The 26,555-nt window shown below is 43.0% G+C and overlaps 1 protein-coding gene and 1 non-coding gene across 2 annotated transcripts in view; one reads left to right on the forward strand and one right to left on the reverse strand.

Annotated features, from left to right (window-relative positions):
• Positions 1 to 6,012: 6,012 nt before the first annotated feature.
• TRUB1 (TruB pseudouridine synthase family member 1) overlaps positions 6,013 to 26,555 on the forward strand; it is a 39,125-nt gene continuing 18,582 nt past the window's right edge. The window contains exons 1-3 of the mRNA XM_058671375.1: positions 6,013 to 6,357; positions 8,533 to 8,631; positions 16,870 to 16,925. Coding sequence (XP_058527358.1) covers positions 6,090 to 6,357; positions 8,533 to 8,631; positions 16,870 to 16,925 — 423 coding nt within the window. The 5' untranslated portion in view covers positions 6,013 to 6,089. The remainder of the gene's footprint in view (positions 6,358 to 8,532; positions 8,632 to 16,869; positions 16,926 to 26,555) is intronic.
• Positions 11,266 to 11,369, reverse strand: LOC118759455 (U6 spliceosomal RNA). The gene has a single exon (XR_004996191.2). It is a non-coding gene; the product is annotated as a U6 spliceosomal RNA (small nuclear RNA).

A 26,555-nucleotide genomic window follows, 5' to 3' on the forward strand; every position in this document is an offset into this window, starting at 1 on the left:
TCGTGTCTCTGTTCTCCCACTTCAGATCCAACTTTCTGCTGGTTTACGCCAGGGAGGCAGCAGGCTCCTGGCTGCCACCAGCTTCTGGCTTCAGTCAGACCCAGCCTTGACAGTTGGAGGCATTTGGGGAGTGAGCCATTAAGGGGAGATCTATTCCTACTTATGTCTCTTTAATAAAATGAAGTAAGTATATATGCAAGAAACTTAATCACAAAGATTTGTTTTTAGGGACCTCAAAGCAAAGAAATTGATTGAAAAAATACTTTTGTCATTCTAGGCTATAGCATCTCCTCTTTTTCCACCTCTTTTCCATTTGTAATTTTGCATTTATTTTGTCCTGGGCTCTCATAATATGACTACGAGAAGGTGCTGCATAATTTTTGCCAGAGAGGTTGAGTGGGCCAGCTAATGCACTGCAGAACTAGCTCTTCCCACCAAATGAGTCCGGCAAGATAGAAACACTCTTTTATTTGAATGGACATGGTTAACAGTGCCATAAAGAGGTGCTTTCGTAGTTTACTGGAAGAAACATCAAGACAATGTATGTCCGACCTAGTGTGATTTGGCAGGCATTGGAGTGTGAGGATGCCTCTGTGTTCACAATATCTCCCCAGAGAAACCTGGACCACTCTGTGTGGGATTCCTATGCTAAAATGTAAACACCCCTAGGGGAGTGACACCAGGTGTTGACAACAGATTGAAACTGCTGATATACAAATATTCTGATCTTTTAAAAAAAATAGCAAATTTAATGGTTCAACAAAATACTTTCCTTGGAGTAGCGAGTCACATTAGCTTTTTTTCTCCCCTTCTATTTTATTTTTGATTTTATGGTATAATTCCACAGGCTCTGGGATTCCCTTGTCCCCACCCCTCACCCCAAGTTCTCTCCCCCAAGTTATTTCCCCCATATTATTACAATAGTATAATCCTTCATAAGCAATCATTGTTATTTAAGTGTCACACTGGCTTATCAAAGCGAGGGGACTAGAGACAAGAAGGCTTTGAGGCAGCGAATGACTGAAAAGATGAATCATTGCCTAGAGCTAGCTGTATTGAAACTCTCATTTCAGACATGACAATTTTGCTACTGCTTCCAAGATTACATTTGCTTTCTAATGTCCTTTTTATAGTCACATAGAGCTCATATTACACTCACGTATCACTCATTCTAGACTTAAATCCTCAATGCTTTTTCATTTAAATTCATTCCAAACTCTGCTTTATATGACTCGTCTTAAAAATTGATTTCTAGCATTGCAACTCTAGCAGATAAGCTCATCTCTAAAAATTCACTAAATCTAGCCTAAGCTCTCTAGCCTTTCTGTGTGGGCACTGGTTGGGAGTCCAGGACTGGACTGGACGCCAGCCTGGGCTCTACCATACCTGTCAGTTGATGAAGTTCAGCAACTGTTTGATCCTCAATTTCCTCATCTTTACGTGCTGATGATACTTGTCATTGTTAGATGAGTTGCCTGTAGGTTGAGTGAATTACTGTGCTAATCACTTGCCAGCACATAGTAACACTCAGAACTGACCAGGTTGGAAGCTACTTTTCGATTCATATGTGTTTACTCTCTTTTTCTCAGCTTCTTGCCAATTCTAAATGGTGTATACAATTTTTTAATCTGCATCCAAGAAAATGATACTCATACTTCTGTTCAGGACAGGGCCTCAGATGCTGCCCTGCAACACAGCACTGATTGTTTCCCAAAGTCATTCAGTCTCACTTTCTTACAGTGACTACATTTCTCCTTCTTGTTCTTAAGAATACCATGATAACCTTCATCAAGCACGTTAGACTTGTTTAAAAGGAGTTCTGAGCATAGGAATTTTGCTTGCTACTGTCTGGCTAAGAGAAGCTTCATACATATTTGATAAATTTCAAATTCTACATGCAGTACATTCTTAATAAATGTTTCTTAGATTAGTTAAACCCATTCTGGAGGCGGTCACTGTGGTGCAGAGGATTAGGCCACTGCTTGAAAGGGTTGCATCTCATACTGAAGTGCCTGGCTTGAGTCCTGACACCCTGATCCTGATCTAGCTTCCTGCGGATGTACCTGGGAAAGCAGGGAATGACAGCTAAGTGCTTGGGTCCCTGGTACCCACGTGAAAGACCCAGATGGAGTTCCTGGTTCCTGGCTTCTGCCTAACCCAGCCTTGGCTGTTGTTGGCAGGTAGGGGGTAAACAGTGGATGGAGCATCCCTCACTTTCTCTTCCGATCACATTTCTTTTCAATAAGTAAATGTAAGTTTTAGAATACCCATTCTGTATGTCTAATTATCTTTGTAAGAACTTCTAGAATCTCACCTAGATTTATTATTTGACAGTTTGTTGAAACTGCTGATAATTCCTTTTTTTAAAAAAAAAGAAATGTTTAAATTATTTATTTTTATGTGAAAGGCAGATTTTACAGAAAGAAAAGGAGAGACAAAGAGAGGACTTCCATCTGTCAGTTCACTCCCCAAGTGATTGGAACAGCAAGAACTGAGCTAATCTGTAGCCAGGAGCTTCCTCCAGACTTGCCTAATGGGTGCAGGGGTCCAAGGACTTCCGCTACTTTTCAGGCCATAAGCAGGATTAGAGTGGAGCAGCCAGGGCTCAAATCAACATTCGCATAGGATGTCAGTGCTTCCAGACAAAGGACTAACTTGTTAAGCTACTGTGCTGACCCTTTAATTCCCTTTGTAACAGGTTGAAACTACTGAAATTATACCAAAAAGTAGCTCCCCATTACTCCTCCAAGACACAGCAGGCTTTGGAAGGTTTGAAGTGAGACTGGGTTCCAGAGATGGCCTAACTACTTCCAAAGACAAGACTCACCCTCAACTGAAGCCTGGGAAATGGCCTTTGAGCCTTCAAAATATCCTGTCTGAACGTCTGAGGCCTTGGAACACCATCCTGTCAGTTTGATCTTGGTGGGGCCAAAGAAAGTAGCTGTTGGTCATACAGTCAGTGTCTCTAGGACAGAGCTCCAACTGAAACCCTGAACAGCAAGGCTCAGGTGAGCTGTCCTGACTTCCAACATCATTACCCTTCAGTGCTAGAACTGAGCCCTGTGCAGGCAGCCCTTGTCAGAGAGGACAGCTAGAGGCTTATGCCCAATTTTTCCAGAACTTTGTCCTTTGTGCTGATTATAACAAATATCCTCTCAACAATAGTGAACCCAATAATAAACCAAAACTATGAGTACTATGGATTTTCTGAATCCTTGAATCTTTCTAGAGAATGTAACTTGAGGTAGTCAAGTTACATTCAACATACCCATTTACTATGTATACTTGACCAAATTATCCAACCTCATTTTGCTACCATTTTCTTATCTGTAAAATTGAAACAATAAGAATATTCATCTTACAATGTTGTTCTGGAATCAAATCAACACAAGATTTTCTTCAAAGGATACATTGAATGTTGTTACAGAAATTTCAGGAAAAAAAGTTTGCTCTTTCAAGCAACAGTTCTCATATTCCCCTTTCCCCCACTCTAACATGTGATGGTCTGGACTGGTAGGTCTTCCACACTTAGTACAGGGAGTTATCCTCTTCCAACCTTTCCATTTCATGCATGTCACCGTCCACTCATCAAGTGCGTGCTCTTCCCACTGCCACCCCAAGTCAGCCGGGAAGACAGGCAGAGCAGGCAGCCTTGCTCGGCTGTGGTAGCCATCACTTCAGCCTTCTTGAATGCAAGCAGTAAATCTTAATCTTTGATCTTCCTTAAGATGACTTTTGTTTTTCACATCATCTGTGACATTTTTTCCCACTCCAGGATTCTTTGGATGTGAGCTTTTCTGGCCTGAACGACCGCATATCTGTGATGATTTGTAGAATGGCCTTTTACTGCCCACTCTTCCTCTTCATGAAGATGCTTTCTCTGTTTCAACCTAGGACTGATTTCACTGCCACTATTTTTAACTCATTGAAAGAGGAGTGTATGGTCAAAGTTACAACATTACCGATGTTTATATCATAGGAAACAAAACTGTGTTAAAAATTATCTCTAAAGATATCACTGTAGAGTTCCTTTTGACCTGTCAGCTCTTAGCAGAGATATTTGTGCAAAACAACCATTTTTTTCTCTATTGGGACATTTTTCAGTGGCACAGCTAGAAAGTCAAATTTCCCGACGCAAAGATGGAATGTGGCCATCTTTCCTCTGAACTTTGGTAAGCAGCTCGCTTTTCATGTCTTCTGTGTAGTTTGACCTTCCTCAGCTTTCTCTTTGTGGTCATCAGAAACACGTTTTTGTGCCTCAGTTTTTGCTATTTTTCTTTTAAAGAAACCTCTCCGTGCATCCAGATTACCCGTGAGCTTTCTTTTTTTTTTTAATTTTTAAAATTTTTAAAAATATTTATTTTTTTATTGGAAAGTCAGATATACAGAGAGGAGGAGAGATAGAGGGGAAGATTTTCCATCCAATGATTCACTGCCCAAGTGGCTGCAGTGGCCGGAACTGGACTGACCGAAGCTAGGAGCCTGGAGCCTCTTTCGGGTCTCCCACACGGGCACAGGGTCCCAAGGCCTAGGGCTGTCCTTCACTGCTTTGCCAGGCCACAAGCAGGGAGTTGGATGGGAATTGGGACTGCTAGGATTAGATCTGGCACCCATATGGGATCCCAGTGCAGGCAAGGTGATGACTTTAGCCACTAGGCTCCTGAGCCGGGCCCCTTGTGCCTCAGATTTTAAAAGGAATGCCTTGAACTACCCAAGGGTACTCCAAAGAGATTGTAGAAATCTGAATTAAAACGTCAGCTTATTTAGGCACATAGTTATTTTTAAGGCAGAGGTTGCGGCTACTGGTTAACTGTTTAAAGGATAGGGTGTGGATTAAACTAAAGCCATGAGCAAGGAACTTAATCCAGGTCTATGAGTCTCCATGTGGGTGGCACAGACCCCAGTAACAGATCCATTGATCACCCGCAGCCTCCCAAGATGTACATTAGCAGGAAACTGGATTCCGAAGCAGCCTTGAACCTAGAGTCTCCATATGGGATGCTGGTATCCCAAGTGGTGCTTTTACTACTTCACCAAACACCTGCTCTGAATGTTGTGTTTAAACAATTCTTTTTCAGGCGTTTTTGTTGTCTGAATGAGACCAACTTCAAACACAGTCCCTTATGTGGTGATTCTAAGCAGTTAAAGAAGCATTATTTATATTAGACATTAATTCCAAGAGGATGATGACGATGATAAAGGTGGATATAAACAGTAAAGACAAACTGTCACACAGTGCTCATACCACTGAATGTATCTGGAGCACAAATAAAATGAGAAGAACAATGCTTATCCATTCGGCTTGTTACTAGGATTAAAGCAATATTCCTGAATTTTGTTGGGGAGTAACTTGGAAACAGAAAGTCTCCAATGGGAATTAGTTTATGAACTGCAATGATACCTTTCCAGATCTAAGTCGTGTGTACTAAGGAATGCAACAGACAAAAAAGATTATTTTAAAAAGCTTAAAATTATAACGACTCACAGTGGGGCAGAGGGCGTTTGGAGGTGCATAGAGGTGCACCAGGGCAATCAAAATAAGCCCAAGACATGTACCATTCTAGAAGCTGGGGAATGTGAAGACTGTGTGCTCATTTATTCATTCCCAAATATTTATTTAAGCGCCTAGTACACGAGGCCCTTGGGATATGCAGGGCACAAGGCCGGTGGCTTCCTTGCTCTGGTAAAGTTCACATTCCGGGGTGTACTTGAACTCTAAGCCATGACTTCAAGAGCAAAACAGAACTAATGAGTGAGTCGAGGAAGCCATGGGTCTTCCGAAGCCACAGCTGGGTTCCCGGTTCCGAGGCGGGGTTCCTGGAGCGTGGTCCGAAGTATCCCTAAGTAACTAACGCCACGAAGACGCAGTCAGAATTAGAGGAGAAAAACGACTTCATCACAACCCTCAGAGAGCAACGAAAACTCATGCTGTCGGGAAGAGCATGGACTACAAGTCCCAGAAGCCTTTGCTAGCCCCTACTGTCAGCATAGCTTCTTGGTCTGAGGAAAAGAGGGGGTGTCGGGCGGGCTTTTGATGCGTCATCAGCGTGAGCCTCCAGGAGGGAGAGCAGGTTTGGGTTACAAAAAGCATGGCAGCTGGTGAGAAGGGGGTCCAGTCAGCCTTGGAACCAGGCACAACCGCGGATTCTGGAACGTCAGGAACTACCGCAGCCATGGCGGCGACGTCCTCAGCGATCGTTGCGGCCGCGGCGGCCCGGACCGGAACTGAAGGCACGGTCTCCAAGGGCGCCTTGGCTGCCAAGCTGCTGTCCCTCAACGGCGTGTTCGCCGTGCAGAAACCCAAAGGGCCCACTTCAGCCGAGCTCCTGAATCGGCTGAAGGAGAAGCTGCTGGCAGGTACTGCAGCCCGGGTGGGGACCGGGCTGAGGCGGTCGCCGCGAGCCGGGAAGCACTGCAGGCAAACGATAAAAAAGAAAGGGAGAATGACAACGGAATCAACTCGGAACCGAAGTCTGAGGCGTCTCGGGCTTGGACTCGCCAGGGAAACGCCTGTAGCCTAGTTCTCAGGGCGGGGGGAAAAACCGAAACAATCCCAAGGTTTAACCCATAAGCCTGTGCCCTTGGGCACGCAGATCCGTGTTTTTCTGGACCCATTTCTCAGGAGGCTTTTGTTGGTTCCTGAGGATGAGCCTCAGCACTGGCCCAGGCCCCCCAACATTGCCTTCTTAGGCATACCTTAATGCACTGGTTTCCACATTTTAGTAAGCATGGAGGTTTCCTGGAACTGCAGACGCTAACCTGTGGCCTCAGAAACTATGATTAAGAGATGCGTTATTTTTAGGAAATGGTATTTGGGAGCGAGATCCTGCATAAGTTGGTGCCACATTTTTGAGGAACATTTAGGTAGAACTTGGTCACTTTTCTCAGAGCATTTTGTATCTGTTTATCCATGTATACCAGAGAAACATTAGAAAAACCTGGAGGCCCCCGGAGTTCATCAGCTCGAAAATCCTCTCAGTCAGTGGCCTCCAAAGAGTCCTGAAGTTTTGGGGACACCCACACCGAGCTAGGTCTACACTGTTGCGGAGAAGTTGGAAGGTGAAAGATAACACCCTCTTTCTTTCACTGAACCCTGTCATTTCTGCAACCTAAAGCTAGGATTTTTCAGGGCCCTCTAGAATTTGGGCCCAGCCTGTCTTCCATTAAACCCATACATTGTTTAGAATGCCTGGCAAATTTTGCATGTTTCTAGAGTGCCAAAGCAAATTGTCCTGATAGGAATGTTTTCATTGTAAGTGGGACCACGGGTGGCAAGCTCTTGGAGACGCGCAGTTCCCCTATGACACTCTCTTACTGTTCTGTTAAGCCTTCCTTGCACTAAGCGTGGTTCACACACAGTGACTTTGAGGGTAAGCCATGTGGTGCTGCCATAGGGGTTTTCGATCCTCAGGGTGATGGTTACTGTTCTCCCAGGCAAGTTTCTGGCAGAATCTAAGCCATATCCTGGCCTTCTAGTTAACCCATCTCTAAGAACCGGGATTTCCCATTGAGACTAGCTCAAGCCTGATCATTTCCAGATGGTGGCTCTGCCATCTTCTGGAAGCTACTCATTCGGGTTTAGACATTCTCATTATCCTGTTTCTCAGTGTTTATGACTAATCTGGTCCGTATTTGTGTTATCTGGCCTGGGGCTGCCCAAATGCCTTTGCCCCTGTAACCGGGACGGTTGTTAAAGATACCCACCTTCTGATGTGGGCCAGATTTGACAAGTACAGATTCAGCCCATAGCTAGGGGTCATAGCCTCTGGTAATATTCCTTGCCTTCCCTTACATTGGTTTCTCTCACACTGCAGTCCCCACCCTTCTCGGGGTTCTGCAGGGCTCGAGTAAATGAACATACATTCGTGGATATTGGGTTTCAGTGGAGTGGACCAACTTCTGATGTTGTAGAGGTGTTTGTCTGCAAGTTAGACACAGCAGTAGATATCAGGACAGATGGTAGATGTAGGAAGCCTTGTCAGGTTGAAAATACAGAGTTCCCAGAAGATTTCTACACACACACGGAGGAGAGAGCCACAGTGGGTTGCCTGTGAGAGTAAAGCCTTGGAAGCCTCTGCCGGGGTATAGAAGTTTCTACATAGGCAGACAGCCTTGTCTTTCCAAACAGGATGGTGTTGCATTCCGAGCGTGATGCCATGACTGTCAGTTCCTACTCCATAGGAGGCTCAGCAATCCAGCACCTCCTTTTGGGGGACTGAAACCTGCACCCCAAAAGGCAGCAGCTTAGCCCATTAATACCACAATGCTGGCCTCTTACTTTTTGCCAAATGAATTTTCCCTTAAATGCATTTCAGTTTCTAAATAAATAATTTTAGAGAACCATTTCTTTGTAGTTGCTGTACATTTTGAAATCTATTTCTTCCCAATAATGTGGTCAGAGTTGAATATGTTAGGTTTGTTTAATACATTTTGTTTTGAATCCACTCCCACCTCTCCCCTTTCCTCGTGTTTATGGAAAGCCTGCATCTTTTTTCTTGATAATATTTGTTTTCATCCCAACTGCTCTCATAGAAGCTGGAATGCCTCCCCCAGAAAGGACTAAGAGGAAAAAACAGACTTTGAAGATTGGGCATGGAGGGACTCTGGACAGCCCAGCCCAAGGAGTGTTAGGTAAGAGACGTAAAAAAAAATTGTTGTGATTCACTTGGTGTCAAAAAATGTCAGCGGAGAGTAGCTGGGTATGATCAAGGTTGGGCCATTTTCAGCAAGAGTAGCTTGGCTTACAAGTGCTGCCCTCTTTTAAAGAAACTGTTACTTTCTCAGAGCCTGCCTTAAATTGCTGTCTAGAAAGACCTGCCCCTTGGCTAGCCTTGGGGAACTTGGGTTTGGAGAGTGTTCCCACCTTTTCCTTATGGTGAGGATGATTTACTGTGTCTTGGCCCAAGAGATGCCTGCTGGCGTTGTGTCCTGTCCCACAGGAAGAGGGTTCCTGGTGACTGGTCCCCCAATCCTCTGGACACTAAGGGTTCAATGAACTTCTAGAGAGAACCATGGCACACATGTTTCTGCTTCTCTCAGTATTACAGGATTGTGCCCAAGTGTCCCCGCCTCAAAGGAGGGACAGAATAAGGAAGCAGGTTTGTGGGTTCTCCAGTGTTTCCCTGGGGAGCCAGCTGTGTGTCCTTGCTATACACTGTACTCAGTTTTAGCCACATATGTCTCTTTGAACATGGGCTGGTCTTGGGAGCTATCTGCAAGGCATGTGACTATCTAATGTTATTTCTGAGACTGGACTTCTCTTAAGGTAAATCATATATAGGTGTGTGTGTGTGTGTGTGTGTGTTTAGATTGATTGGTTTATTTGACAGGCAAAGTTACAATGAGAGGAGGAAGAGACAGAAAAATTATCTGTCTGCTGGCTCACTCCCAAAATTGGCACAGCAGCTGGGCTGGGCCAGGCCAATGCCAGGAACCTGGAACTTCCTTTGAGTCTCCCATATGGGTGACAGAGGCCTAAGCACCTGTGCCATCTTCTGCTGCTTTCCCAGGTGTGTTAGCAGGGAGCTGGATCGGAACTGCAACAGTCAGACTCCAACTGGCACCCATATGAGATGCTGGCATTACAGGGAGCAGCTTAAGCAGCTACACAACAGTAGCAGCCCTAACCATATAGTTCTTAATGGGAAGTCTTTTTTCCTCTAGATGTTTAGTGGACCATTTTATTAGTCTGAGTAGGAAAAATCAGTAGAGTTGATTGAGGGGAGAAAAATCATTTATCTTCTTTTTCACATCTGATAGAAGTTCTAAAGTTTCTCCTTATGGACTGCTAGAGTGTGTCGTCACATGTTAGAGTCTTTTTCAAGTGTTTTCTGTACCTGAATCTGTAAGTCACAGAAATGCATTATTGGGCTTATCTCCTATCACTGTCGCCTTTGTCTCCTTCTACACATGGTGGAAGCAAGCTTTTATGGACCAGTAGTTTTTATGTGCTCTGGTATTCTTTTACTGAATTTCGCTTTTGAAAGTGTTGGTCTGGAGGTTGGCATTGAGCCTGGTAGGTGAAGTGCACACGCCCAGAAACTGTGGTTTGGTTCCTGACTGGCTGTGATTCCTGCTTGCTGCTAGTGCAGACCCAGAGAGACAGTAGTAACAGCCCAAGTAGCTGGAGTCCTGCTCACACAGGAGGCCTGAGTGGTATCTCTGGCTGCCAGCCTCCACTCAGTTTGTAGACCTCTGGAGAGTGAACTGGGAGATGGGAGTTGTCTCTTTCTCTGTCATATAAAGGAAATTTAGCAGGCCCAGTCCAATGACTCAGTTGGCTAAGCCTCCTCTTGCAAGTGTCGGGATCCACTTAATGGGCGCTGGTTCATGTCCCGGTTGCTCCACTTCCCATCTAGCTTCCTGCTTGTGGCCTGAGAAAGCAGTAAAGAATGGCCCAAAGCCTTGGGCACCTATAGCCACTTGGGAGACCCAGAGGAGGTTCCGGGCTCCTGGCTTGGAATTGGCTCAGCTATAGCCCTTGCAGCCATTTGAGAAGTGAATCGGTGCATGGAAGATCTTTGTCTCTTTCTCTTTCTCTTTCTCTTTCTCTTTCTGTGACTGTGAATCTACCTTTCCAATTAAAAAAGAAAAGTTTTTTTTTTAATTTATGCAATCTCCTCCCTACCCAAAATAGCAATACAATGTTGATCTGCCAGCCTGTCTCTTTAGAGATAAAATTAGATAAAAACAAAGGACAAACTCTTATTGGAACTGTCCAAGGGAAATGCATGCTTCATTAAAAGGATAAAATTGATGATGAAAACGATCTTTAAAAAATTAGAAATTTTTGATCTTGCATTTTCTGAGATGATAACTTTATCTAATTGATGTTGGCAAAAATATCATTACTTATGGCTAAAAATAAAAATCAGAAGAAATTACACTTTTCTAAATTAGACAAATTAGGCAAATTAGGCAAATTCTGACAATTTAAGTTACTGATAACAAGCGATTCTTGAACACTTAATTTAGTTCATTCATGAATTTTATATTTTGTTAGTGTATCCTCTAAGGTAAGAATCATTACAGGTTGTCTATCCCATATAGGAAATGCTTGAGGCTAGAAGTAGTTTTTTTTTTTTTTTTTCAGATTTTAGAGTATTTGCATGTATAAATGAGGTATCTTAAGGATAGGACCAAGCTTAAGTATGATATGCATTTATATTGTATATACACTTTACACACATAGTCTGAAGGTTAATTAATGCAGTATTTTCAGTGCATCTGTATCTTTAATGTACAGTATCAAGAAAAGTAGAATTTAAAAATATGGAACGCTTCACGAATTTGCGTGTCATCCTTGCGCAGGGGCCATGCTAATCTCTGTATCGTTCCAATTTCAGTACATGTGCTGCCGAAGAGAGCACGGTGCATCTGTATCTTGACTGTGACCTCCTCTTGGAGACTTAATTTGATCATGGAGGCTTTATGATGATATGTGTTCATATGTCAAATTTATTAATTTTTTTCTCTAGTGCCTTTGGTTTCTAATGAGAAATAGTTTTAAAAATTGCATGTATTTAGGCTTAGCAAAAAGAGATATTTGTTATTTTTAAGCAGCAATTCTGTGAACTTGTGAGAAATTACCTTATTTATTTCAAAGAGACCCTTCCTGCAATAGCCAGGTATCTGGGGAGTGAACTCAAATTTATCTCCTGTGCAGGTGGCAGGGATATAGTCCCTGCACCATTGATGCTACCACTTGGGGTGCATGCATTAGTAGGAAGTCAGAATCGGAAGCAGAGGCACCCCAACATGAGATGTAGGCATTCCAAGTGGTATCTCAACCACTGTACAAAGACCAACCCTTGTTTTTTTATTGCATAATGAAATAAGCAGTGCCTGGGCATTTGTCATACATGGTTGGCCCTGCCACACCCAGATGAAGCTCCTGGTTTTGCTCTGGTCTAGCCCTGATGGTTGTAGCCACTTGAAAGTGAACCGGCAGATTGAAGCTCTCTCTGTCTCTAAAACTTTACCTTTCAAATAAATAAAAGAAACATTAAAAGAAAAAAGAAAAGAAAAAGCGATGCTTTGATATGAGATGCTGACATAGCAAGCAACAGCTTAAAGTACTGTACGACAATGCCAGCTTGCTACTATTTTTTCATAATGTACAGTTCCTGAGTGTAGAGGTTGAGGTGAGGGGATACTGGTGCAAGAAACACTGAATACCAGTCAAACTTGGGGTGCACTGACTGCATTGGAGCCATGGGATGATGGAGGGAAGGAGAGTGAAAACCAAGGAGTGTGAGCACCCTCTAGGAGCTAGCAAAATCAAGCGAATTCCCCTGGGAACCTTCTGGTGGAAGTTCCTCTGCCATGCCACCCCCTCGATTTGCAACCTGGTAAGACCCATTTACAGAACCAGAAGGTAGGGCATTTGGACTCCGCTATGTTGGTGATTTGTTGCAGTAGTAATAAGCAAGTAATATGGAGGGGCTTCAAAAAGTGTATGGAAACTTCAGGCTATCTTTTGTTTGTTCATTTTTTTAAAATTCAAGATCTACAAAGAGAGAGAGAGAGAAAGAGAGAGAGAGAGAGAGAGTGAGCAGCTGTTGGTTTGCTTCCCAGATGGCCACAGGGCCAAGGCTGAGCCAGCCCCAAGCCAGGAGTTTCACCTGGGTCTCCCATGTGGGTGGGTACAGGGACTCCACACATTCTAAACTTTGGTTGGCAAACTGCTTGTTCTTGTCCTTGTATCTGGAAATTTGTGCCATTTGTTCCTGTTTTAGAACATGCTTCCATTTTTTGTGTGTTTAAGTTCCATACATCCTTGAGGTCTGCCCTCATACTCTTGGGAATGCCTGAGTGAACCAACCTTTGGCCCCATTAGTTGTTTAGAGGGCTCTTCCTTGACCTCCTACAGTGTCTGTCTGCTTCTCTTCGTTTTGATCATCATGCACAAGCATTTTATGAGTTAGCATTATTCACTCATTAACTCAGGCAACAATTGCAAGCATTGTGATTTTCTATATTTGGTTTTCCCACTGAGCCTGTAGGCTCTTCCCAAGTCAGGAAATGCCTTTCAGACTTCTTTGTGGTCCCGTTAGAAGTATTCCTCTCAGGGATGTGCATGTAGTAGCTGTACAAAAGATATTGATTAGGGGTTCATTTAAATGGAATCATATTCCATTGAATCTTGGTTGCAGTTATTATTCAGGTTTTTTGCCTCATCAACAGCAGTCTCAACAAGTCCCATTATTTGAAGAGTATTGTACTCAGTGGAAACTGAGGCAGCATTTTTGATCTTTGTTACTGAAATGGGATGACTGTTTAGAGATAGAGAATCAATGAGTGAGTATGAGAAGTTTGGAGGGAGTTGGGAGTAGTAGACTTTTTAAATGAGAGTGGACTTGAACTAAACTTTTTGGGGGGTGTGATGAGTTTAACCATTTACATTCAGGGTTCATATGAATGGATGGCAATTTGATCCTATTGTTTTACCAATGGGTTGTTCATTCTTTGATTTAGTCTTCTGCTGTTACTTTACTGGGATGTTTTATTACACTTGCCTTTGGTTTTGGTGAGTGCTATTCCTCTTCTCTGTCAAGAGAATATCTTTAAGTATCATTTGCAGGGCAATTTTCTTTTAACTATATTGTGGAAGAATTTTATTTCATTTTCAAAGACAAAGAAAAGCTCTGCTGGGTATGTTATCTGAGCCGACAATTTATTGCTTTTAGAATCTGGAATATGTAGCTCCGTTATCTTCTGGATTCTGGCCTGTAGTTTCCTGTGAGAGATCATCTGTGAATCTGATTGCCATTCCTCTGTATATCAATTGATTTTTTTCACGTGCACATTTTAAGTATCTTTCCCTTATGTTTTATTAAAGAGAGCTTGATTATCATGTGTCATGGTGAAGTCACTTTTGGTCAACCCTATTGGGGGTTCTGTTCCGCTCCAGGATGTTTTTTCCCAAGTCTTTCTCTAGATTAGGAAAAATTTTCCCTTATTATTTCATTGAATATACCTTAATTTCAGCTTCTCTTTCTGCACCTTCTGGGACTCCCATAACTCTTACATTTGGCTTTTTAATGGTGTCTTTCAGTTCTTGAATATTTTTTTCAGCTTGTCGAGTTCTGCTTCCAGCTTTGTGATTGTTTTCCCATTGTGACAAGAAATATCTTCCAATTCTGAGATTCTTGCTCTTCTTTCATTCTATTACTGAGACGTTCAATTGAATTTTTAATTTGCTTAATTGCATCCTTCATTTCCAATAATTCGGCTTGATTTTGTTTTAGTGCTGCTATTTGCTGTGTGGCATATTCCTTAAATTCCTGAATGTGCTTCTCGTTATTGATAAAAAAAACTTTATAACATGTGTTTTGAATTCTGTATCCCCCATTTTCTCAATGTCTTCCTCAGTTAACTCTGAAGTTGCCATAGGGTTTTGCTCCTTTGCAGGGGAGTCTTCAGTCATATTCATTTTGCCTTTGTCTTTGCTTTTGTTCTTGGTCATTGTACTTGTGGTTACCAGATTCTTCTCCTTAGGTTAGGTTTCCAAACTGTATCTCCTACAGGTCTGCAATTTGATTTTACTTGTTGTGGTTGGTACCTGGTTCTTTGTTTGCAGTCACTTGTGCCCCTCCCTCCAGCGAGTTCCCGGTATGGGCTCTTATGTTAGACTTCCACCACTGTCTCCCTAGCCCAGCTCCTGGCTCAGTACCCTACCCCCTGTGATCCTGCTACTGTTGCACCTTTGTACAATGTTTCTCCTACTTCTGGTTCAAACAGCTCCCAGGATTAGGGAGACACCAGCTGTCCTAAATAGCTAGGTTGCTGGTGGTACTGATCTTGCTGGAACCTGTTGGCCATTATGTCTGAGGGTCACCTGGACCTGTTTTGAGTTGTAAGATGCCAAAGTCAGTATTAGTTTTGATGTGGGACCAGTGCAATCTGCTGAGCTCAGTGAGTTCACTTCCAGCTCAGCGCATGTGCAGCTCACTATTGTCCCTGCAGTCTCAAAGCTTTTGCCACACTGTACAAAATGATGCCTGATGTGCAACTCATGGAGTTCTTGATCTGCTGACTGTTAGGTCTTGGGCTACCCGGATCTATTTTGGATGGATGCTGAAGAACGCTATGTTGTTGCAATTCACTGATCTCAAAATGGGTTTGCTCTCAGCTTAGTGCATGCACAGTCCTGTCCCATAGCCATTACCTCCCTGCACAAGATGACACCTGATGCAGCTCTGGTGCACTGCCTGTTTTGGATCTGCTGCTCAGTCTCTGACCCTGGTCAAATCAAACAGACCAGCAGGGTGTGCAGTTCTTTGTCTGGGTTCACCTCCTGATTTCCTGGTGAACTCCGCTTCCCACCTGGTTGCTGGTGGAGTTCAGATCGCCAATTGCTGAATGCCACTGGCATGTCAGGTCACTGCAGCACCACCCTGTTGTCTCTGCTACTTTCCTGTGTCCATTAGTCTCTAGGTGTCCTTATACTGTTGTTCTGTCCTCTCCTATTTCCTAGAATGTGCCCTCTCTGCTTCACCCTTGCTAATGTTTCTCTGTTGAAATGTATCCTCGCTCTATTCTGCCATCTTGATTCTCCCCCTTGAACTAAACTTTGAAAGATGAACTTTTAATACTTTGCTAAGCAGTTGCTGTAGTTGGAAGCTTTGGGACCCTAATAAGGACTATTGGGGAACACAATAGTATGCAAAACAGGGTTTCAGAAATGGTTGTGAAATGTTATGAATTAGGGGCTGGTGTTGTAGGTACAGTGGGTTAAGCTGACACCTGCATTGCTGGCTTCTTGTGAGTGCTGGTTTGAGTCTGGGCTGTTCCATTTGCAGTCCAGCTCCCTGCATATGCACCTGGGAAAGCAACAGAAGATGGCCAGACTTGGAGAGTTCCAGGCTCTTGGCTTTGGCCTGGCATAGTCCAGACATTCTGTAATTCTGAATTGTGGTGGTAATATTATGTTCTTATGTATCACTGTATCCTATGATGAAGAACATTTCAGTTTCAGCAAAATTGTCTGCCCCTCTCTCAACCTCCACTGGGTGAATGTGTTAAGAATCAGTAGTAGTTGAAACTGAAGAAGCCTGTTGTGCTTATTTGTGGTCCACGTTAAAATACATTTTCCAGTCCCTCATTTGACCCTGGGTATTAGGTTCATTTGTTATGTTTCTGTTTGTCTTGACTATGTTCTGCTGGCACTAATCATCTTTGCATGGCTCATTAGCTATGATGATGGCTTGGCTTTACTTAACAATGAATTCTGTCAAGGCTTTATCATACCATTTGAACATTGCTAATTGCACTGTATCTTTTTCACTGATGCCCGTATAAAATTCTAGTGAGTCCTTTGAGATTGTTTTCAGACTTCTCTATCTGACTGACTGGTTTGAGATTTCTATTGTGTTTAATTTTTTTGAGAATGAAAGGTAAGCTGGAGGAGATCCTTTTCCATTCCATTCTTCCAAATTTCTTAGTTTCATTAAAAGTTGAATTGATTAAGTGATAGGACTCCTCTATTAAATATATGTTGCATATATGCTTTTTCTAACTTCATGTTGTCTGGGCCAGGAGTATGTGACCAAAATATACAGATAATTTATTTCATTTTTATTCAAGAGGGAAGTAGGGAGGGAAGGAGACAGACTACTCCCATTGGCTGATTCCCTCCCCGATGCCTACAGGCAGCTTGGGCTGGGTGGGACCTGCTTTGGGAGCTGGCAGCTCCATCTGTGTCTCCTCTGGAGGCAAGGGAACCTAGTTACTTGAGCTGCCACTATCACTGCTGTCATCGAGCTGGTAGGAAGCGGGAGTCAGGGAACTGAGACACTCTGCTGTGGGATGTGGCGAAATATCCACTCCCGTTTCCAGAATAATAATCATTCTTGTTTTGATTTGCAGTGGTTGGAATTGGAAGGGGAACAAAAATGCTGACCAATATGTTGTCCGAGTCTAAGGTAAGAATATTTAAATAGTTCTAATTTTTAACTATAGGAAGTTGATAGTTTTTCCAATTTAAATTTTTCTTAGTGACCTAAGTGTTGAAATAAGCAAGTTTTTAAGTTGTATGAATAAGTGTTGTTGCTGGGTGTTCTCACAGTGTCTACAGCATGATGTCAGGATTCAGAATATTAAATTTCAAGTTGGAAATGCTTCATTGAAAAGTAAGTCAGAGTGAAGCAGCAACTCAGTGATACTCATACTTTTAAAACATGTGTTTAGATTTCTTACTATAATCATATTTTATAGAAGAAAGAAACTTACAGGTCATAAATTCTATTAGAAGATTTTTTTAAACTTTTAAATTTTTATTGGAGCAAAACCATGTAGTTGTCAACAAAAGCATTGTGGATAATTAATGTTTGTTAAAGAAAAGAATGTTGAAAGGTGATGTTTTGTTGTTCAGCTGTGAGAGAACCTCCAGCTCAGTCCAAGAGCACTATTCCACGCACTTGAGAAGACAGAGTGAATTATTGGGAGGTGGGCTGGGTTGGAAGCCTGTGGCCTGCTGTGGGCGTCCAGCGTGGGGGGAAGGCTGGAAAAGTCACATGGTCACTGTGACTGCTCTCCCCAGCTTCTCAGTTTTCCTTAGGAAAAATGATGAGCACCTATTTCAGCTCCAAAAGAGATATGTGTATTTTTATAATTTTTAATTTTGAAGATTTATTTATTTATTTTTGAAAGGCAAAGCTAGAGAGAGAGAGAAGGAAAAAGAAAGAGATCTTTCATCCACTGTTTCATTCCTCAAATTGCTGCAACAGCTAGAGTGGGGCAAGTCTGAAGTAAGGAGCCAGGAGCTTCTACATCTCCAGCATGGGTACAGGAGTTCAAGGCTTTGGGGCCGTCCTCTGCTGTTTCCCGAGCCATTGGCAGGAAGCTAGATCAGAAGTGGAGCAGTCAAGACTCATTCAGCACCTAAATGTGTTGCTTGTGCCACAGGCAGCTTTACCCACCATGCCACAACACCAACTCCAATATCTGTAGTTTTTAAAATGACTTTATTATTATTTGAAAGGTAGAGTGAGAGAAAAAGAGAGAGTACTCCTCTATCTGCTGATTCAGTTCCCAGATAGCAACAGTAACTGGGGTAGGCCAGCGCAAAACCAGGAGCTTGGAATTCCACTAGAGTCTTCCCCATGGGTGGAAGGGGCCATCCTCTGCTACTTTCCCATTTGCAGGGAACTGGATCAGAATCAGAGGGTTGCCAACATCACCTGTGGTTTGATTTGCTGCACCACAATACCAGCTCCATATTTGTATTCTTAATAGCAGTTGGTACTAGTTAATGATAGCTAGGATTAAGAGCCTGTGAAAATGCCTATGAGAAAAGAATTTCAACAAATTCTTAGACTAAACTCCTGTATTTGTTTTCAACTTTTTGCTCTAAATATGATATAAATAGTTGGTATAGTGGTTTTACCTACATTGTTTGTGTAAAAAAAAAAATCTGTGGTTAAAGACAATTTATAAGATTTTTCCAGTTCATTGCAAGCTGATTGATGGCTTTTGTGAAAAAGACTCAAAACGTTGGGGCAATCTCAAGTTGCTAACTACATTTTTGAACAAGCTCATTTTCTGAGCATGTCTCCTGCTTGGTGCTGGCCTGCAGGGCACACTTTGAGGGGCAGAGGTCTAAGTGAGCTTGGCTTGAAGGGGAAGGCTCTTGAGAGCTCGTGTGCCTCTAGGTTTTCCCCAGCATAACAACCTATGTCTGAGTTGGAAGAGACCTTAGTGTTTTACATACAGAAACAATTTCAGTGTGGTTTTGCAGTCTTCAAAATGTTGGTGTTGAAAAAAAAAATCACAGCATAAAAAATGTGTTAGAATGGAGGTCCTTAACCATTTCCTAGGAAATCTGTATATTGTGTCTAAATTCTGACTTGTGAAGGAACAGTGTGTTGGCTCAACTGGCTGATCATCCACCTCCACGAGCTGGCATTCCGTGTGGGTGCCAGTTCATGTCCCAGCTGCTCCATTTCAAATCCAGCTTCCTGCCTTTGGACTGGGAAAGCAGCGGAGGATGGCTCACGTCCGTGGGACCCTACATTCACATGGGAGACCCAGAGAAGCTTCTGGCTTCAGATTGGCTCAACTCTGGCCATTGCGGCCATTTAGGCAGTGAACCAGCAGATGCAAGATCTTTCTGTCTCTTCTCTCTGTAAATCTGCTTTTCCAATAAAAATAAAATAAAAAATATAAATTCTGACCCACATGTAAGAATCTATATCTGATAGAACTTTTGCCAGTTGCTTAATGTTTGTTTCTTAATTCCTGAGTATGAGTAGTGGTTATTTCATAGGAGTTTATGGATGATTTTAATTTCCTTCCTGCATATTACTTGATATTTTATAAAAACTTTGCAATAAGCAAGCCACGTTTATACCAATAGAAAAAAATTCACATTAAGGAATTTGGTTGAGTTAATTGAAATAGTCCCCTCTAAACCATGTGACGCACTAAGGATTTTGATGGACTTCAAGTGGAAACTCCTGGAGTATTTTCAAAAACAGGCTGGCTGGAAGTGTGACGAGATCGTTGGCTGTGGTTTGTGTCTTGTTTGTCATGACCAGTTTTGCTCTCCGGGCATGAGAGCTGAATGTCATGCAGTAAAATCCCGATTCTCAGATGACTGGAATGTAATTAGAGATCTCTGGTACATCTTGTTACAGAAACCGCTTTCTTGGCTGCCTCACATTTCAGAGAAAGACTTCATTGGCTTATTAGCTCTTTGTGTTTTGTCTTTTAATTTGCTATTATGTATTTGTTGGAAGAATTGTCATTGAAATTTTACCTATAAGTATATTGAAAAATGTGATGTTATCAAAAGTAGTGAAAAGATTCTAGTAAATATGTTTCTGACAGACTCTTTTTAAAGCCTTAAAATAGATCTTAGAGACCTTATTAATCTCTTAGTGGACTTTCGAAGTTTTTTCAGAAAAACTTGTAGCGAGAAGTTTATTTTGCATCATGAACCTTTGAATTACTTTATAAAAAGTAGAAATGTCATCAAGCAGCTTCAGCCCCATGGATAATGTTCTCTTAATGTTTTTCCTTCTGTTTGGTTAAGAAAATATTGGTGGCTACAATCTCTTGGCTCTACCCAGACCTAATGTCTGACCTAATAATTATTCTTTTTCCTTTTTCTGTTTTTTTTCTGCCTTATTTTATTATTTGCTATTATTTTCCATCTTCCCAATTTCCCCTCTCACTATTTTTCCTCATGTTACTACAATCAGCGCCCAGGGATGGAGACCCTTGAAAGGGGAAGAATACTGCAGGGTGCTGCCTGAGTGGTCTTGATAGTTCTGAGATGTTGTCATCTTCATTGCACCACCAACACGTAGGAAATCTTTTTAGGCCTGTTGTCTGACCAGGTCCACCTCAGTGCATCCACAGACCTAGACATTTGCTGCAAAGCTTGACCAGGAGAGTTGTCCAACCTGTTCGGTTTTCCCTCTTTTGATGAGATACTCTCATGTTTTCTGTTGGCTTAGATGAGCTGCCTGTCTTGAATTTCATGTGCATTTGGGTATGTTCTTTGCTGCACAGGTGTCAGTATCTGAGGAGGCGCAGTCCCAGCACATGCACACACCAAGGTCAGACCACATATTCTGTGAATTTTCCCTGAGGTTGGGGTTTGAGTCCAGTGGTCTAGTTGGAATATCCCCCAAGAAACCTCGTCGGGGTGTCCTTGGACTTGACTCTTATGTGTTCCAGCTAGTGCAGGATCAGGTTTGGTCTGTCACTTGCACCAGGCAACAGACATACGTGTGAATGAAGCTGCCTGTTCAGTTTTGTCTTCAACCCCATGCAAACTGGCAGGAGCTATGGCCCAGCCCAACCCAGCCTATCTTCATCCATTCTGGTTCTTGTGAACACAATCAGGTGCTGGGTCCTAGTCCAGCCCAACCCAGCCCATGACCAGACCCAACCCACATGCATGCTGAAGGGTGCAATAGCCTTGTGCAGCCTGGCCTGCTCCCAACCCCAACTCTTATACTTAGCAAAAGGAGCTGCAGCCCAGCAGAAGAGTCCTCAGATTTCCCCCACTGTGTTTGCTCTGGCATGGCCCATCCCCTCTTGGCAGCTACCAGTGGATGCTACAGCTTGGACCGGCCTGGCCTGCTCCATACCCCAGCTCTTGTAGACAGATTTTTGTATCCAGCCTTGCCTGCACCCAGCCCTGGCCCTCATGTGAACTGGTGAGTGTTGCAGCCCAGTCTATCCTGCCCTGAGACCCAGCCCACGTGTATGGTATCAGATGATGCTCATCCCCGGGAAGCTGCTGTCTCCCCATCCTGCCCACCGCTATGTGGTGTGCTTAGGGGCCGTATTTCCAGCCCGGAGTCCCCTGCCTCCTGCCATTTCTTTCTGTTTTTTTACAGATTTTTTTTTTTAATTTGCATTATCATGTTAGAACAATTATTTGTATAGTCTGTGTGGGATGAAGTTACTTCAAAAGTAGAAGAAATACCTAATTCTGGATGGTATAACCGGTGTTCATGATACAGCTGTATTACAATACAACCCTTCCCTCATCAACCAGTTCCCACTGGAGACACTGCTCATTGAACATTATCTAACACAATTTTTTTTTCTTGCTGAATTGAAAAACATCGTTAGAACCATTTCCAACATAGTACCACTCCATACAACCCCTATCAAAGAAAAGAGTGCTAGCTTTTTAAATAAAATCCTTAGGTCATCAGACTATTTTGCTTCCTTCTGTATGAAACAGAGCCCATTCAGATCACCCAGCTGTTTTGGGGGGATTTCTTCCATTACAGGGAAAGGGTTATATATCTTAACCCGCAGGCAAGCATTTGGCCTAGAGGTTAATACTCAAGACACCAGTCTACATGCCCACATGTGGGTTTGCCTCCCAACTCCTGCTCCCATTCCAACGCAAGGAACTGCATGCCAGCACCCGCCTGGGAGACCTGGATTGAGTTCAGGCTGGAGGCCTCAGCCTTCCCTGGGGCTGTTGCAAGTATGTGAGGGTGAACCAGCAAGTGAGAGTATCTGGCTGCCTTTCTCTCTCTCTCTCTAGTAAATAAATGTTAAAAGCAAGAGAAAAGCCCTCTTCTTCATTCCTTATGTTCTTCCTCTCCTGTCTTCTTGAATACTTTATTCACTGCATGCTCTTTTTATGAATATTAAAAGCATCTGAGTTTTCTGTCCAGTATCTTGAGTACAGCTCACTAAATACTGTTGTGACTATTCCCAAGTGTTTCACTGATCCTGAAATCTCTTTCTTTCCTGTTGGATATAATTACATATCTGTATATACTTGAAAATAACTTTACTCAAGAAAATTCTATTATAAATCTTGAATACCATGAATTTCTCTCTTTTTTTTTATTCTTATCTGGACTTTCTTGTGGTATAGGAAAAATATTACGGGCACGCTAACTCTGAGAGAGAGTTTCTTCAGGCAGGCTTAAATTCAGACAAAAGGAAATTTCTTACATGAAGGGATTTTGAAGGACAGATTTTTTTTTAAAGATTTATTTATTTTTATTACAAAGTCAGATATACAGATAGGAGGAGAGATAGAGAGGAAGATCTTCCGTCCGATGATTCATTCCCCAAGTGAGCGCAATGGCCGGTGCTGCGCAGATCCGAAGCCGGGAACCCAGAACCTCTTCTGGGTCTCCCACGTGGGTGCAGTGTCCCAATGCATTGGGCCGTCCTCGACTGCCTTCCCAGGCCACAAGCAGGGAGCTGGATGGGAAGTGGAGCTGCCGGGATTAGAACCGGCACCCATATGGGATCCTGGGGTGTTTAAGGCGAGGACTTTAGCCCACTAGGCCATACTGCCGGGCCCGACAGATTTTTTTTTTTAAGATGTATTTATTTTTATTGGAAAGGCAGATTTATGGAGAAGGAGGGACGGAAAGATCTTCAATTTGCTGGTTCACTCCCCGGATTGCTGCCAAGGCTTTGGGCCGTTCTCCACTGCTTTCCCAGGCCACAAGCAGGGAGCTGGATGGGAAGTGGAGCAGCCAGGACACAAACCATATTCGATGCCATGCCTCAAGGGGAAAATTAGCCAATTTGAGATTGTGGTTTTCAAAAGTAGTTTTATGGTAGATTTAAAGGCAGATATACATAAGCTATAATTTAGGTGAAATTATTCTGAAAAGTTTGATTAACTTGATCTTATAGTAGAGTCATAAAGCCTGTAAAATCATTTGGTCTGGCCCTGCCCAGGCAAATGCAGGCAGGACTTGAAATTCAGTAAATCTATAGCACGCTAATTTTTTAAGTTGATAATTTTAGGTAGACCATGAATGATATTATAAATATCCAAAAGGCCCTTGGCAGAAAAGATTGCCCAAGCCTGTGTGAATTAGCTGCCAGAAGGCAGTGTTCTGACATGATCATAGTATAGCATATTTAGGACTCTTGAGAAAATTCATGGGAAAGGCCTGTTATGTGTGTAATACTTGTTATTCCCACCTTTACCTGGATTTCTAAAAAAACTGTCACATTAATTTCATGTTTTAATTCCATTTCCCCACTTTTTAAAATAGTATCCTCATAGATTCCCTACAAGGAGGCTCACATTGTGGCATAGGTTATACAGTGGCCCGTGTGAGTGCTGGTTTGTGGCCCAGCTGCTCTACCTCTGGCCCAGGTCCCCGCTAATCATCTGAGAAAAGCAGTGGAGGATGGCCCAGGTGTTTGAGCCCCTGGCACAGATCTGGGAGACCTAGATGCAGCTCCAGGCTCCTAGCTCCTGGCGTGAGCCTGCTTCAGCACTGGCCATTGTGACCATCTGGGGAATGAACCAACGGTTCAAAGATCTCTATCTCTCCATCTTTATCTCTGCAATTCTGATGTCTAAAATAAATAAAATGAATCTTAAATTTGAAAAAAAGAAAAGATTACCTAGAGGAAGAGTCCCTTTGCCATCTGTCCTAACCTACACTTTTTGAGCCAGTCGTTGAACAAAAGCTGATAGCAGTGTTATACTTTGAGTGCTAGACTTGAGTGAGGTTTTGGAGTGCTACCTTACTGTGTTCTGTAGTGCTAAACAAAGTTGATTATTTAGGGGCTGGTGTTGTAGCACCATGGGTTAAGTCCCGCTTCACAGCAGTTTAAGTCCTGGATGCTCCACTTCCAATTCAGCTCCTTGCTGATGCTCCTGCTAATACAGCTGATGGCCGTACGATTTCAGCTCCTGGCTTCAGCCTGACCTAGCTCTGGCCATTCTGGCCATTTAGGAGAGAGCCCAGCAGGTGAAAGAAATCTCATTGTCTCTCTCTTTCACTCTCTTCCCACGTCCTCCTATAACTCTGCATTTTAGATAAATAAATAAATATTTTTTAAAATAGTTGATGCTGAAGAAATGGAAGGGTCACCATCCTTTGGTAAAGGACTACTACATAATAGTTAAAGGACATCTAAATATAATGCTACTCCCATAGTTAGGTGGAGGTTGGCTGGAGTGGTACTTGCAGAAAGCAGCTTTATGCAAGTGTTGTCACTGAGCACCCAGCGAGATGGCTTAGTGACTAAATTCTCACCTTGCATGTGCCAAGATCTCATATGGGTGCTGGTTCATGTTCCAGCTGCTCCACTTCCTATCCTGCTCCCTGCTTGTAGCCTGGGGAAGTAGTGGAGAATGGCCCAAAGCCTTGTAACTCTGTACCTGCATGGGAGACTCAGAAGAAACTCCTGGCTCTTGGCTTCAGATTGGCTCAGCCCCAGCTGTTGTGGCCATTTGGGGAGTGACCCAGCGGGTGGAAAATCTTTCTCTCTCCTTCTCTGTAAATCTACCTTTCCGGGCCTGGCGCAATAGCATAGTAGTTGGGGTCCTTGCATTGGGGGTGCCAGGATCACATATGGGTGCCGGTTCTGACCCCAGCAGCTCCACTTCCCATCCAGCTCCTTGCTTGTGACCTGGGAAAGCAGTTGAGGATGGCCCAAATCTTGGGGACCCTGTAACCACGTGGGAGACCTGGAAGAGGCTCCAGGCTCCTGGCTCCTGGCTTCGGATTGGCTCAGCTCCAGCCGTTGCGGCTGCTTGGGGACGGATTTTCCTCTCTGTCCTCTTCTCTGTATATCTGCCTTTCCAATAAAAATAAATAAAATATTTTTTAAAAAATCTACCTTTCCAATAAAAATCTTAAAATATTTTTGTCATTGCAATATACAAGTTTAAGACCTTTATTGTGGTTGGATGACAGTAATTTCCCACAAGACCACAGTAGCATTTTTCAAGTCAAGTGAAATATGTGCTTAAATGATGTGCCTATGAAACTTAGCAAACTCTTTAGAATTTCAGCATTTCCAGACAGTAGTCCAGTTTATACCCTGTCTATATACACTATTAGTACTGATATAGTTTAAGTACTATATTCAAAATTTTGAAGGTTTTATACTTACCAACCAGTAACAGCTATTCTTTATTCATGAAGACATCAGAGACATGCATTTTTAGTTGGGAGGTTTTTAAAAATATATTTTTGCATATCCTGAGCGATATCTCTAGTTTGTGAAATTTAATTGAAGATCTCAAAAATGAAGCCTTAGAGGGATGAGGTTGAAGTCACAGCCTGGGACGCCTGTGTCCCATATTAGATCACCTGCTTGAAGTGCACCTTCACAGAGCCCCCGGGGATGGCTCAGGGACTCGGTCCTCGCCTCCCGCGTGAGAAACTGAGCTAGAGTTGTAGAATCCTAGCTTTGGTTTGACGCAGCCCTGGATGTTTGAGGGTGGGAACCAGACGATGGAAGATGTCTGTTTCTCTACCTTTCAAATCCAGTGAAGATAAATAAAGTAATAGTTTTTAAAATATGCAGACATTGCCTTTTAAAAAGAAAAGAAAAAGAAACCCAAACTTTAGGAAAAGTAGTTGCTTCCTTGAGAAGGCTGTGATTAGGTACATTTTGTGTGAGGTGAATGTTTTCCTTTCCCCGCGAGTGTCCCGAAGCTGACATGCGCTGTGGAGTCCAGGGATCTGCAAGAAAAGCTGAATCTCAAGGAGCACACAGTTCACTGGAGAATGCGACAGGACCTCCATTTGTTGTGATGAATACAGTAATAAGAGCCACAGTTTGCAGGTGGACATCTGGGAGAACAAATGGCTCTAAAACCCAGCCTCTGTGTAGAGTTTAGGCCGGTAAAAATGAAGTAGCTCAGACTCCATAGGACAAAATGGAGAGGATGTGTGTGTGTGTGTGTGTGTGTGTGTGTGTGTGTGTGTATATATATATATTGTGTGTGTGTGTGTGTGTGTGTGTGTGTGTGTGTGTGCATATTCCTCTTAGGTCATTCGTCTTCTGTGCCATGTCTTTTTGGTAGTGGGCCTTGTTTTAGCCCTAGGCTTCATTGTGTAGGTAGGTTTTCCCAGGTGTTGTAGACCATTGAATAGAACTGAAGGGCAGTTACTGTTTGATTCCAGAATAAGAGGAAGCTGGAAAACAGCTGTGATTTAGACCATCAGTTCTCAAGATGCGATCTAGGGACTAAGGGGGTTCTTTGAGAGGATTGGGAAGACCCTGTAGTTTTGCCTTGTTTGCCTGCGATCTCACATGTGTACAGTGGAGTTTTTCAAAGGCTACCAGATAGGTGGTCA

Source organism: Ochotona princeps, chromosome 13, assembly GCF_030435755.1.
Source record: "Ochotona princeps isolate mOchPri1 chromosome 13, mOchPri1.hap1, whole genome shotgun sequence".
Classification (NCBI taxonomy): Eukaryota; Metazoa; Chordata; class Mammalia; order Lagomorpha; family Ochotonidae; genus Ochotona; species Ochotona princeps.